At 43.4% G+C, this 13,228-nt stretch overlaps 1 protein-coding gene across 14 annotated transcripts in view; it reads right to left on the bottom strand.

Annotated features, from left to right (window-relative positions):
- DEPDC5 (DEP domain containing 5, GATOR1 subcomplex subunit) overlaps positions 1 to 13,228 on the bottom strand; it is a 64,328-nt gene that overhangs the window by 25,835 nt on the left and 25,265 nt on the right. For 13 of the 14 annotated variants that reach the window (XM_039384226.1, XM_039384231.1, XM_039384222.1 and 10 more), the window contains 13 exons: positions 12,850 to 12,922; positions 12,587 to 12,690; positions 12,191 to 12,265; positions 11,211 to 11,345; positions 10,689 to 10,750; positions 10,509 to 10,582; positions 9,894 to 9,963; positions 9,358 to 9,394; positions 8,513 to 8,633; positions 7,219 to 7,439; positions 5,479 to 5,682; positions 4,883 to 5,018; positions 3,174 to 3,271 (listed from right to left, as the gene is read on the bottom strand). In XM_039384226.1, the coding sequence (XP_039240160.1) occupies positions 3,174 to 3,271; positions 4,883 to 5,018; positions 5,479 to 5,682; positions 7,219 to 7,439; positions 8,513 to 8,633; positions 9,358 to 9,394; positions 9,894 to 9,963; positions 10,509 to 10,582; positions 10,689 to 10,750; positions 11,211 to 11,345; positions 12,191 to 12,265; positions 12,587 to 12,690; positions 12,850 to 12,922 (1,410 nt within the window). Of the gene's footprint in view, positions 1 to 3,173; positions 3,272 to 4,436; positions 4,550 to 4,882; positions 5,019 to 5,478; positions 5,683 to 7,218; positions 7,440 to 8,512; positions 8,634 to 9,357; positions 9,395 to 9,893; positions 9,964 to 10,508; positions 10,583 to 10,688; positions 10,751 to 11,210; positions 11,346 to 12,190; positions 12,266 to 12,586; positions 12,691 to 12,849; positions 12,923 to 13,228 lie in introns of those variants that run through there. The other variant, XR_005564622.1, reaches the window with a different exon arrangement.

Below are 13,228 nucleotides of genomic sequence, written 5' to 3'. Positions count from 1 at the left end.
AGCATGCTGATGTTTTAAGATACAGCATTTCTCTGCTTGGGAAGAACTCAGGGTTCTGTACAGCAGAGAAAACCACAAAGTCAATTAATGAGGAAAAAATATATCTTGGATCAAAATTCGGACATCTCACCAGAAGTGCTCAGTAGCTACAAAACAAGCAAAAACCACCTCCAGAAAATAGTAAAACACATCTTGAAAAGTAGATGTCAAAAAAAGCGCAAATAACAACAAAAAAAGAAGTCACCTGAAATCATTTAGCTTCATAATCTCAAAGGTATGAGAAACAAAGTACTTTCAAATATAATCAGTATCCAAAGCCAGATTTTTTTTTAATTGGTTTTCACATTTTATGAACAAGTTAAGAAGAATTTCAGAAAACACAGGGGAAGCAAGAAAAGAAAATATAACAGACTTTCACTGGGGGAGAAGAGAACCCATATATAAGGTTCTAATTATCTAAGATTTTAAAGAGTCTAAGTAATTTATGAAAACCATAATACAGATTTACTCCAATTCTACATTTTTAGGCATAAACTACCAGTACATATTTCATCCCTCTACCAGGGGGCAGAGAAGAAACAAAACAATTGATTTTCAATCAGCAAATACAAACTACCCTTGCCAGGCTAAAGACTTTAGAAGTATTAATTAGGTCTTCAGTGCCCCTAAATACGTTCAAAATATTTATTACAGACTGTTTAAAAATACCATGTTCTGAAAAGGCAGCAACTTCCGTTATGCTTCAGCCTGTAAGATACACCTTGGTCCATACTTCAGTAAGAAAGAACAGTAAGGAAGTTGTTATTTATTGGGAAAGGAGATAAAGTGATAGAAATGCACAGTTTTTGAAGGAAATTCAGCTTATACTAACATAAATAAAGACTAATAAGGGACCTAATAAAAGTGAAAACTTAAGTTTTGATTGGGACTTAAGACACTATGATTCCTCCCATTCTCAAATGGCTTTGTTCTAAGCAGCCTGTTAACCTGGAAAACAGAGACTAAAACTGCAGCTCAGTGAAACTAAGCCAGCAGGATGCTATGGCCCCCCCTTGACCAGTTGTTCCTAGTCCCCATGTCACATCTGTCTGCTGTATTTGCATCCATGCTTGTGTGTTTACAGTGCAATAATCCACACAGCAAAGACAAACCCACTTGGAGCAGTTCCCTGAGCTGGTACAAACAGCTGCTGTGGCACAGGAGAGAAAATGAGCAACTAAGGAGACAAGAAAAATTGCTGCCTTCAAACCATTTACCAAAACACAAATTTCAGGAAGCCCCCAAACATTTCAGAGGAGTAGTTTTTTAAAACTAGCTTGTGTGGATTTACCCAGGAGATTGGTATCAGCACCAGAGCTGTTACCCTGTCACAGAAAGGGTGGTCATCTGCTTCCATGGTGATGCCAGGGAAACAGTGGAGGAGCTGTTCTAAGTGCCATTCACCTCTCACCAATTCCTGATGCCACCTGCCATCCACTTCGGGAACTGCAACAAGATTATTCGCTATCACCTCCCATCTGCGGGACAATAGAGACAAACGGCCAGGGTAATACATGGGGTCGTTTTTCACTCTGAAGCTCGTGATGCAGCAAAACGTGCTGCAGCAGCAGAGGAGAACCATAAATCATATTTTTGGAAATGAAAAAAAAACCCCAAACACAAAAACACAACCCCCCCCAGGCTTTTTCATTTCACAGGTGACTCAAACCTTAAGGGAGAAAGCCAAGTCCCCAAGTTCAATCAGCAAGGCCCAGAGTGGCCCCTACAGATGGCTGGGGGCAGTTAGGGCAGGTGCTCAGAAAGGCTTCCACAGGGACACAGATTAACTTCTGCCACATCCCTGATTTATAGCCCATCTACAGACACAGGGACTGCTGTACAATGCAAGCACCTCCACCGCCAGGATATGCTCTGCATTTATGTTGTGCAAACTGCATCCAGCTGAAATGCAGTCTGGCAACTGCAAGAACAATCAAGGTCTGTCTGGAAGGCAGAAAACAAGACAAACAAAGCCAAAAAATTAAAGGTATTCAGATGAAATTCACAGAAGGAAACAACAGAAAATCACTTTTAATGTGACTACGTGAACACAAGACGTGACACCCAAGAAAATTGAGTGGTTTAACTTCTTTATGGCTCTGCAAGGTGTGAGCACAGGGGAAACAAAGTTGGTTTAATCCAATGTAACTCTGACGGGTAAATTAAAAAAAAAAATCTCTAAATTGGTTTTGAGAAAGGAACAGAAGTCTTGAATGCTCCGGTCCAAAAGATGGCATTTTTTTGATCGCATGTCCATGAAAGTAGAGGGTAGGCCACAAAAAAACCCCAGAGAACATAGCAGAATGTTTAGCATGGATTATTGTTCCACTTACAGGGCCCAAAAGAAAGGTTGAGAATTTCCACTAATTCAGGTGTGTGGGTAAGGTGAGAAAGAGACACTAATATTCAACTGAAAGTACAGACGTGTCTTCTCTCAGAAGTGTGTTGAAACATTTTGGGCTGTGTGAAAAACATTTAGTATAAGCAGCACCATCTTCAAAAATGCTTAAAATCTGGAGAAAGTGCATTTGTAGACACTGATAAGAAATGCTGGAAAACACTGAATCCCAGAACTTACCATATAAAATAAACCTGCTTTTTTACAGTTTCTCTCAAAAACTAGATATGACCAAACTTCATTCTTTCCATCAGCTTCCATATGTAATATATATAAATATATATATACACAAACAAGTTTCTTCATCCAGAGGGGTGACAACTTAAGGTAATGGCACAAAGAAAAAAAAAGTTCTGAACACCAGTGCATATTTAGTTATTTTTCGTGTCTGGACATCAGTGTTTTGTTATTGTGGAACTCAGTAACTGCCTGAGTTTATAATAGGTAAACAATTAGCATCTTTCTATAATAAAGTTTCTAAGACATATCTAGAGAAGTAGAGACACATTAACCAAAGCAAACCAAAAACAACAAACCAAAAAAACTACCACACACCAAGAAGCCCAAGTAAGAGCATCAACAGATGCTCAACTCCAAAAACTGTTTTTCCATTATTGGCTCTTCCTCCTTGGCAATGCCTGTGCTCCCACCTGCCGTGACTCCTGCCCCTGGTACCCTGGCACCAACAGGGAAGGGCTTGTTCAGGGCTCTCCCAGCCCCAGGCTCTGCCCCTCACCTGCCCCGTTGCTCCCAGCCAGCCCGTTGGAGAACTCCTCTGTCCCGCTGAAGCTCAGGAAGGAGCCGCTGTCCCCTGGATGCCGAGAGCTGACGTGTCTGGAGGAAAACAAAACAGACCTTCCTCACTTGTGCCATTCCCTGCTTTTAACAAATACAACCACTACCAGGCCCCCAGCCCTGCTGCCTCAGCTGAGGCCATGGTGGATCCCAGCTCTTCTCCCAGTGTTAGCAGAGATGGCAGCACAGACAGGCTGTAACAACATCCCCCATCTGTCCAGGCTGGTTGTTCCCTGCCTCCAGCAACAGCCAGAGCACTGCCTGTGCAGGACAGCAAAGAACCAGCTACCTGTGTCCTCCCCAGAGAGAAATAAAGCTTAGCTGGTTATTTACAGATCTGATTTTGTGGTCCATAAACCCTACATTCCAGACTGAGCCAACTGCTTTGGATGAGCACATCATCCGCAGAGACGACAAAGATCCAGAAAAGGAATTGTCAGGAATATGACACAAGAGATTGGTGTAATGACAAGATGCTTTAGCACACCAAGATTTACGTATCAAGTCATAAAAAGGTTTTGTTTGGGGTTTTTTTTTAAATAAGAACTAAGGAACAAAATTGGTGAGGGTGACAATTATGGAAATTTATGGAACACGGGGATTAGAGTATTGTAAAGGAAAACACAAAGTATAAGATAGGACAATGATTTTTCTATGAAATGAAAAACAAAAATCCAAACATGAAAAAATAATTAGGTAGTGCAATCTCCTGAAGGACTGCTTGAAGATAGCAGGAAAAATACCCTGAAAATCAAAAAGGCAGAGGATACCAGCAGTGCCTTCACTCACCCTGGACATCCTGAAACAATACATAAGGTGAATTTCTATAAGCACACAAGAGGAAAGAAACGCACAGCAGGAAATATAATCGTGAAAGAAATGAACTTACTGACAATTCTGAAGTTGCCTAAGCTACCCAAAATGGTTTTGATAAGCAATATTTAACAATGAGTGAAAAACACAGAGAAAATGCTATCAATAAAAAATAATCAAATAAAAAAACAGGTAAAACAATAACTGGAGACTGGAGAAAACTTGAAAAATGGCCTCGGTGAAGGGAACAATGCAATATCTCTCACTGTAAAAACGCTTTCTCACTTCTCAGAGCCAACAAACAGTATAAGCTCCCATCACTCACCAAAGCTTGTTATTTAAAAGGAGAGTAGTTTACAAACATAGGTACTTTTTGAAGGGTGTTTCTTACCAGCATGGGGAGGACAGGACTGAATGGACAGCACTGAACTTGCTCAACAGCTACTGTGAGGCAAAGCTCTGTCCTGTGCTAAAAAATGTTCTATTCTGGGATGGAAGTCTCAGCTATTGGGATAATAAGACAAGAATTAAAGGCAACGGCTTTTATAGGGCAATTTTGAACAATTCCATGAATGATGCACCATATTGCTTATGCTCTGCAAGCTCTCTGTGATAAACTACAACCCTCCCCAAATTAGAGGAAGTAAATCAACTCCAGCTTTGCCAAGAGAGCTTTAATTTTGTATCTCAAAATTAAAGTAGATCCTGCACATGTGGCACTGACACTATTAAACTTAGAGATCACAACTTATAACTGCCTTATTGTAACATATATAAAACTTCAAGGAAAGGGGATGTTCATGCAAAGTCTACCCAGATTCCCCCTCAGGACCTCACCTGCCCGTGGCCTCATGGTAAGCCAGCTCCAGGAGCTCAGCAGAGGAATGGGTCAGGTCCTGCTGCCCACTGCCCTGCATTTCTGCCATGTTCTGCCGGGTTTGGTGATGGATCTGGATGGCTTCTCCTGACGGACCTACAGTTACATTGGATCATTAATCACCACATCTGCACTGACTCCTCAGTTGCCCGAACCCTCCTTTTGCCAACAGCACAGGCAGTGATAACTAATGGACATTAGGAAAGCATGTTTACAAAATCTCCAAAGCACTGAACCTCTGGCATCTCTAGAGCCGGTGAAGTAAAATTTTCTTTTAAATACTTTGAAGGGCCTACTTTAGGCACTAAACAATTACGAGAACAATTCAGCATCTGAAAGTCAACCCAAATTGTAGCAACAATTCCCTTCAGGAGCTACTGTAGGATTGTTCCCCAGTACTTGTTTGCCAACAGATGTAATATTTTCCAAGAGAGGACTGAGCAGGCCTATACACTCAGCTCAGCCTGTGGCACAGTGCAGAACCAGAGTGGTTGTCTCATTGTGTTAAAGCTCAGGCAAGGAAGCAGGAAAGCAGTGTGATGTTCTGTTCCCTTACCCACGGGAAAGGTGTGCATCCAGCGGCGCCGGTTGGACGTGAGCTTCATGGGCATGCGGGAGGGGGCGAAGGGGTTGATGAGGGCCCGCTGGGGGGTGTATCCCCCCGGCCGGATGTGCAGCAGGGATTCGGCACTGCCCACGTGGAACCTCCCAGGGGCACTGGAGTCCCGCTGCTGAGACTCCAGCATGTTCTCAAGGACGTCTAGAAAACACAGCACCGAGTCAGCGGGAGATCGCGCAGGAGCCAAGCGAGGGAATGAACTGCTCAGGGATGGAAAGATCCCCCAGGGCAGGAGGAAATAAGGAGAGCTGAGGAGCAGGCAGGGAGAGATGCTGAAAGCAATTTCAGTCCAGCCTGAAAAGTACAACATAAACAAGAATCCAGACAAGAAAAAGCATTATTCCATCTGCCATTACAGCATTGCTGAGAACTGTGACACTAAATGAAGCCATGAAGAAACCACTTGCCAAGTCAATTATGAAGAATTTTTCAGAGCTTAGAGAATTTCTGAGAAATAAAAACACCAGAAACCTCAGGATGAATACCAAGGACATGGCAGAAGCTACAGCTGAGCAACATGTGCCTTTTCTGTAACATTCAGATTTGAGCACTGAAATCAGGGATTACTCCCAGAAGACATGGGATGTGACCTCCACAAGATAAGTTCATTGTCACTATTGGATGTAGAATAGAAGTACAGTTATTTAGAAATAGGAGAGAGAAATATACTACATGACTAAGTAGCAATTACTCTGCCCAACAAGTGGAAATTCCAAAGAGGAAGAAGGGTCTCATTTACTATTCTGTACTGCCACGTGAAAAACCTCGATTTCTCTGACTCTTCTCTCCCCACCACTCCTGTGCCACACACATCCCCATCCAGCTGAACACCTTCAGCTGGTCACCAGACTATCCTTCAAACTACAGGAGTAACAGAAATACAAAAAAAATTGTACTAAATGACAGTATGTGGAAACATGAAAGGCAGTTGTAATGCCAAGTACACTGTTGAGAGCAGTTCTACACCAGTAACTCTGATTCCTTTGACAGGATAAATATGGTATCAGTGTCATACAGTATGACATAAAAAAACAGAAAAAGCCTTCAGGGATAGAATTTATAGAAGATGAACCAATTGCAGGAGGAATACAATTTACCTAGAAATGAGTTGGGTTTGTGGAAGACACTGCATATTGTCTGAGAAAAAAAATTAAATTGGAAGGGAAGAAAAAGGAGAGTGCCAGCACTGCTAACACACAGAGACAGCTCAGCAGTGCATTGTCAAAAGGAAGGATCTAGAAAGTGAGTCTTAATGACAACAAATCCCCATGGAGAGATGTTATAAGCAGAGTCCCCCAGGGCTCACTGCTAAGGCCACTTCTCATTTGACAGATTATAGGTGACCTGGATAATAAAAGTTCCTTGTGTATGTCCACATTTGCAGGCAGACACAGGAGAATAGTCAAGTACTAAAGAAGGCCACAGACAAGGGAAAAAAGTAAATCAGTGTCAGGACACTTCTATTTAGGACAAGCCAATAAAAAAAGCAATGGAATTGGACAAGGATAGTGAAGGGAGAATGCACACCCAGGCACAGCTGGAGCTATGGAAAAGCTGTGCCACGAGTGCTAAACAAGCACCATCTCCCCTGTGCTGGCCTGGCAGTGCCCAACACAAACTTCCACCTTCCCTTCCCTCTCCCCACCAAAGGTACTTCCCCACGTGCCCCGGGCTGACCTCTGGTGCTGGTGTAGCCCAGGGAGCTGCTGACTTCACACTGGTGCAGGTGTGGCCGCGGGATCATGAGGATGTTGGAGATCTTGCCCAGGGAGCTGTCATCAGAGGCCTGGCTCCGCACCTCCTCCGGGGGCAGCGTGCGGCTCTGCAGGGACGGGCTGCACGACACGTCGTAGGAACTCGAGCTCTTCCTGGTCCGACTTTCCCTCTCCCTCACAGACCTGGAAAGGGATAGGAAAGAGAGATTAACTCCTGGGTTAACAAGGGGCTTGAACAGGCCCAAGTCATGTAAAGGACTCCATACGCAGCAGGTGAACTCAAAGAGGACTACGAGGAAGGCATCGCTGTCTATTTTGACCATGTGGGCACTTTATGCTTCTGTGCCTCAGACAGCAGAGGAACAGAACACTGAAATGTTCCCAGCATGGCTGTGAGAAGAGCACACTCGACTCCCTGGGTAATTCCACAGACACCACACTGAGCTGGTAGCACAGATGTGGCCTAGAAGATACTAGACCTGAGCCTACAGTGCCAGGAATAGGCAGCTATAGGGAAGCTACTTGGAATTATTAACTACATTAAATTGTACTGGCATCTTCCAGCATGGATTTCTACAGGCTGCTCATATTAACAAGCGAGTCCACATGCACAGTTGCTTCAGATTTAGACAATACTACGGAAAGAAGGAAAGCAAAAAATATACTTCAAAACAAGCTCATCAATCCCATATTCCTGAAAAAGCACTGAAATTTATAGGTTGTTCAAAGAATTTGGCCAGGACCTGAGAACAATCAGTCTTTCTCCTCAGACAAAAGGCCATGGAATAGTGGAGAACCTGCACTCAGCTTCCCTGTTTCTGCTCTCATCCAGGGTGTCCAGGATCCAGGCATCATTTTCAGGGAAGATTTTCCACCATTCTGTGTTCAGTCACTAAGTTACTAAGCAGTGAATCAAAGTAATTGCTTTTCTACAACTGTGCAAGTCTATTGTGCAAGTACCTTCTTAACCCCCTTGCGAAATCTCTTAGAAACTTAGTGAGGGAGACTGGTTTCATTGCACTTGAGACAAAATTAAAGATTTAAGGAAGTATATTTATGCTTTTTCTTAGATCCCACTCACTATCTTAGAAGCAAAATTAGACAATCAGCCATGAAGACCAGGTACAGACAAAGTTTTTTCTTCAACTGTAAGCATGTGGAGCTTAATTCTCCTTGCATTTCTCAAAGCATTTTATGCATCCAGAAGCCCACCATAACATGGCTGCTGCAGAACCAGTGCATCCCAAGCCTCCTACCTGAAAGTGGTGCAGCGCTGGGCTCTGGACGGGCCCGGCAGCCGGAACACCTGGGCATCGTAGCCATCGTAATCCACCTGGATAGGCAGGGCATTCTCAGCATCCTTGGGAGCTCCTAATGCTGAAATTAAAATCACACAGCACTGCAACCTCTTTCAAGAATGTTCAAGACCTGCAAGTCAGAGCGTCCAGCTCTCAGCTCTAAGAAAAGCAGCTATTCCAAAAGAAATCCCATGCAAAAGTCTCATGAGCAGAACCAGCTGGAGCAGCTCAATTATCAAAGTTGGTGTTGGAATGAGGGTTGCTGGGGCCCTAATGTCTTTCCCCCATATACCCTAAACATTAAATTAATAATCAACAAATCAATCCTCATATGAACAGATGCCTTGATTTCTCTCATGAAGGAACTGCACATTTTAAAGCATCTTTGAAAGAATGGACAACTTCACTTACAGAAGGTCCACCTTCCTGAAACGAGGTGCTGGTAGAAGGGTGCTGGCTTCTCCCACTGTAATTCTGTGCTCACAGCACTGACAACACCCCAAGCCAGTGAAGGCCCCTCTGTCCCACCCCCATGAACAGCATCACCACCACAACCAGCCTGACACCATGTCCTGCTCTGTCCAGGTGCCACAGCCAGGACAGAAACACCCCCCTCCATGTTAGTTATCTGCCAAGAAGCCAATGGACACGTGCACATTAACATCCCCAGGAACAAATATGTGGGTTTGATGGTTTTCTGGCACAACTGTCCCTTCCTTTTGCTGAAGTGTCATTGTCTTACTGCAGCTGTTTGTTAGGTTGGGAGTCAGTGGGGTAGATCCTTCCAGAACAGAATTACTCACAGGCATCTCGATTATTTTTTGCTTTCTCAGTCAGCGGCTGGAAGGTCCAACAAAGGAAGTGTGAAGTGACCAAAAAAAAAAGAACAAAAAAGAAAGGAAAGAAAAAAAGAGAGAAGGGAAACAGTCAGCATGTTCTAAGGAAATATCCCCCACTGTGATCAAACAGACTTAAAGTTTATCTTGCTGACTCAGCAAGGCAGCCAGACCACTTCAGAAATATTAAACACTGATACTCAGTCACACACTCGTGTGAAAAACACACCTCTCTTCCTCTCCATGGAGTTCTTTGTTACAGAATGAAACTCTTTTATGGTGGCTAAAACATTTCCCACCTAGTTTTATCCTAGAAAGAACTACAGACTAGTCTCTCATTCACAATCCCTACAATGAACATGACAGCTTTGCTTTCACAGTCTTTTAGCACAGCAACTTAGTTCCAGCTGTTGGAATACTCGCTAGAAAGATTCCGATGCTTGGCTGAGAAAAGGCATCTAACAAACTGGTAAGAAGGAAAGATAAATCAGAAAGATACCCACCTTCCTTCCTGCCAGCTTGATCCGTGGAGTGAAGCTGTTACACAGGAGCTGGCTTTTGGAGGTGTAGAAACTGAAAGGGAAAACAGGGTGGCTTTAAGTTCTAAGAATTGAACACAGTTGGTTTGCTACACAGCACACAGCCTGTGAGCCTGAACTTGCCATTGGATGGAGAAAAGGGGATACCCTTCTCTGCATAAAACACATGGAAACTACTGAGGGATGGTTAACTTGATAGAAACCACTCTTTTTGTAGAGACCAGGCTTTGATATCCACAAAGCCTCAGCCTAGACCACTTCTTAATATGCTTGACACCTGCACTTCCCAGTTCACTTCCCCCTTGTACAGCAAGGCATCCACTTTCACTGTGCCAGTTACACAGCTCTCCCCAGTGACACCAGTGACTCACACCAGCTGTTTGAAAACTACAGAGACTGCCTCTCATTTCTGAGATGCTGCATTAATGCCCAGGGTTCTACAAGAGTAATGTAATATAAGGCTTTGTTTCACAAAGAGAGCAGAGGAAATAAACAGTGAAAGAAGAAAGAGAATTCAACAGATTATGAAGAGGAAAGCAAAGCAGGAGTGTTTAGCAAAGGCTGGCAGAATCCACCCACCTGTGATTTATCCAGTGTGGAATATTGTAGTCATCACCCATCCGGGAGTCCCCGGGGCCACAGCGGTTATGGAGCTGTAAGAGGAAATCAGAAGCAGAGTAGCCAGCTGTATCCAGCTGGTCACAAAAGGAATAACATTTGTAGCAGGAATAGACAGTAGGGGAAAGGAGTACACCTTACCTTAAAGAGTGGTACAGCATGCAGGGGTTGCTCTCCCATGCACACCAAATCCACACCAATCCCTGGAAACAAAGAGCAGCAAAGTTCAGCTGCTGACTGAGCAGGACTGATATGCTAAGCCAAAATAGATCATCAACTTGAGCTGAAGACCCAATTTCTATTCATGTCACATTTTAAGATGTAATTAAACTGAAAATGGTAGTTAACAGCCCTGTGGTGTGTTTACCAACCAACAGTGCCTGTGGGGAAAAAAAGAAAAGTTTCTTCTAAACTAATGCAAGTCATGCAAGATTCTCCTCTAAGGGACAGGTCTGCATGGACAGAGACCAAAAGCAAGAGAAATTAAAGGCCTCTGAGTACCCTGAAAATCTGCTCATTTCAATATGAAGTGCAGACAAGCGTTCCAGCTGTAACCCCTCTTCCCAGAGCGCACAAGTCGCAGCAGATACTTTTTCAGAGCCAGAAGAGGCTCCATCTTTCCCCAACTATCTCTTTGCCTCCCGAGCACCTCCAGTTCTTTACCATTGTCAATCATCCTCTGCTTGGTCAGGATCATGAGGAGCCGGTCGACCTCGAACACGCCCACGCCGGGGGTGATCACCACGGACATCTGCCCCGTGCGGTCGAAGTTGCGGTTGATGTAGTGCTTGTCAAACACTGCGGGACAGAATTTGGGAATACCTGAACAAGGCACTGGATGTTTCTTTCCAGAGCAAGGCAGGTGACTCTCCATTAGCTGTGGTGCTTAAAAAGCTTCCCCAGAGCACATGGATGTATGAGAGGGGTTGGAGACAGCCTTGGAGACAGCCTTGCCCAACCAAGGAATGTTAATAAAGCTTCAGGAGAGGAGTGGGGGCAGGAGAGAAGATGGGAACCAGACACATAAAAAGGAATATTTTTTTCTCATGTGCTTAATGTTTCCTTTAAACATCTAAAAAAAACCCAACAACACCACCAAAATATCCAAAAAGGTAGACTGCAACATTAATCACTTCAAATAACACCTGAGCTCCCTCCTACGGGAGTGACAAGACAGACATTAAAGTGACAGAATGACATCTATGTACAGAATCACAAAAAGTGTGCCTTTGGAGAGCCCCTGCAGCCCATCAAATCTAACTTCCTGCTAAAAAAAGATGGAGCAACTTCAACTTAATCACATTTGATCTATCCTGATTTTGAAACGTTTTCACAATTTAAGATTTCAGCTTCTATTCCCAGAGGTTCTCACACAGATGCACAGCTCGAAGTTTCATCATCTCAAGGCCCTGTAAATGGTTCCTGAGACCTGAAATACTCAACACTGTTATTTGAGAGGCACTGGTTTTCCAGAGACACATCAGACAATTTCTTCTGAGGCTCAAAATGATAATTTAACACCTAATATTCCCCTCCTCTTCACTGTGTTAAGGAACAGGCAACAGAAGTCCACATCCATTTATTGGCAGCTGCTTTAGTGGTTTTTTTCCCCTGCATATTTTTACTCATTGCTCATAACTTACCATTGAATGAAAGATTTATGGCCTCCAGGTAGTTCCCCTGTGCTGAGGTGGAATTGTAACCTGGAGGAAAGCCATCTGGACAAGTGTTCAGAAGGAAAAAAAAACAACAACAAGCAATCATCATCTCTGCATAGATTATCTTCATAAAAATAATAAAAAAACCCCAAATACACAAAAACGTATCTGTACTAAACCCTACTACTTCAAAAATTACAGGCAAAATTGGTGTTATTATGGTTTTACAGAAAGACCTGGGCAAAACAGCCCAGCCAGGAGAGCACTGAGTAGTACAACACCAGGGTCCAAGTGAAACTGGAGAGTTTACAGACAAGTTAAAAGAAAAAAAAAAAAAAGAGAGAGAAAAGGGTAAAAGCAGGGAAAGGAGGAGTCTTGTACCTGCTTGCTCCAGTCGTACCAACACAGGATACTGGATGAAAAGCTTTTTAATGGTCACAAGCAATGAGGTCCACTCCTCTCTCCTCTCATTCTGAACTACAACCCTAGAGAGAGCACAAATTAATGAGGATCATGGAAGGAAGCCATGAGAGGAAGGGAGAAGGGATGAACAAACTATAAAGGAATGCACAAAAAGGTGCACTGGGTTGCACACACACACTGTGGGACGAGAGCTAAAAGAATTGTGAGGAAAACAAACATACTTGTAAAAATCTTCATAAAACCTTCCCTCGTGATCCTGTCGAATGGATGCACGATGTGTTTCAGGAAACTCATCTGAAATGGGAGGAAAAGCACGTCTTATCCCATGCTCTTGTAGAGAAATGACTCATCTTTTCCAGAAAGGAGCTGTTTTTCCATCTAAAAACCCAACAAACCAACCACCAAACAAACAAAAAACCAAAACACTCAGAGAAATATCAGACCTCCTACACAACATGAAAATTGCTTTCAAACCAACGTGAGAGTCGGAATAAGATGAAGAAAATTTGCCATGTATTCTTTTATATAAGGCTCTCACTGCAGTACTTTCATAACAATGGCTGTGTGCCTACTCTGATAGAAAATACTTTGAATGTGGGC

Source organism: Pipra filicauda, unplaced genomic scaffold (genome assembly GCF_003945595.2).
Source record: "Pipra filicauda isolate LSUMZ 115617 unplaced genomic scaffold, ASM394559v2 scaffold33_size4404698_pilon, whole genome shotgun sequence".
Lineage (NCBI taxonomy): Eukaryota > Metazoa > Chordata > Aves > Passeriformes > Pipridae > Pipra > Pipra filicauda.
This window is presented reverse-complemented; position numbering and strand designations above follow the sequence as displayed.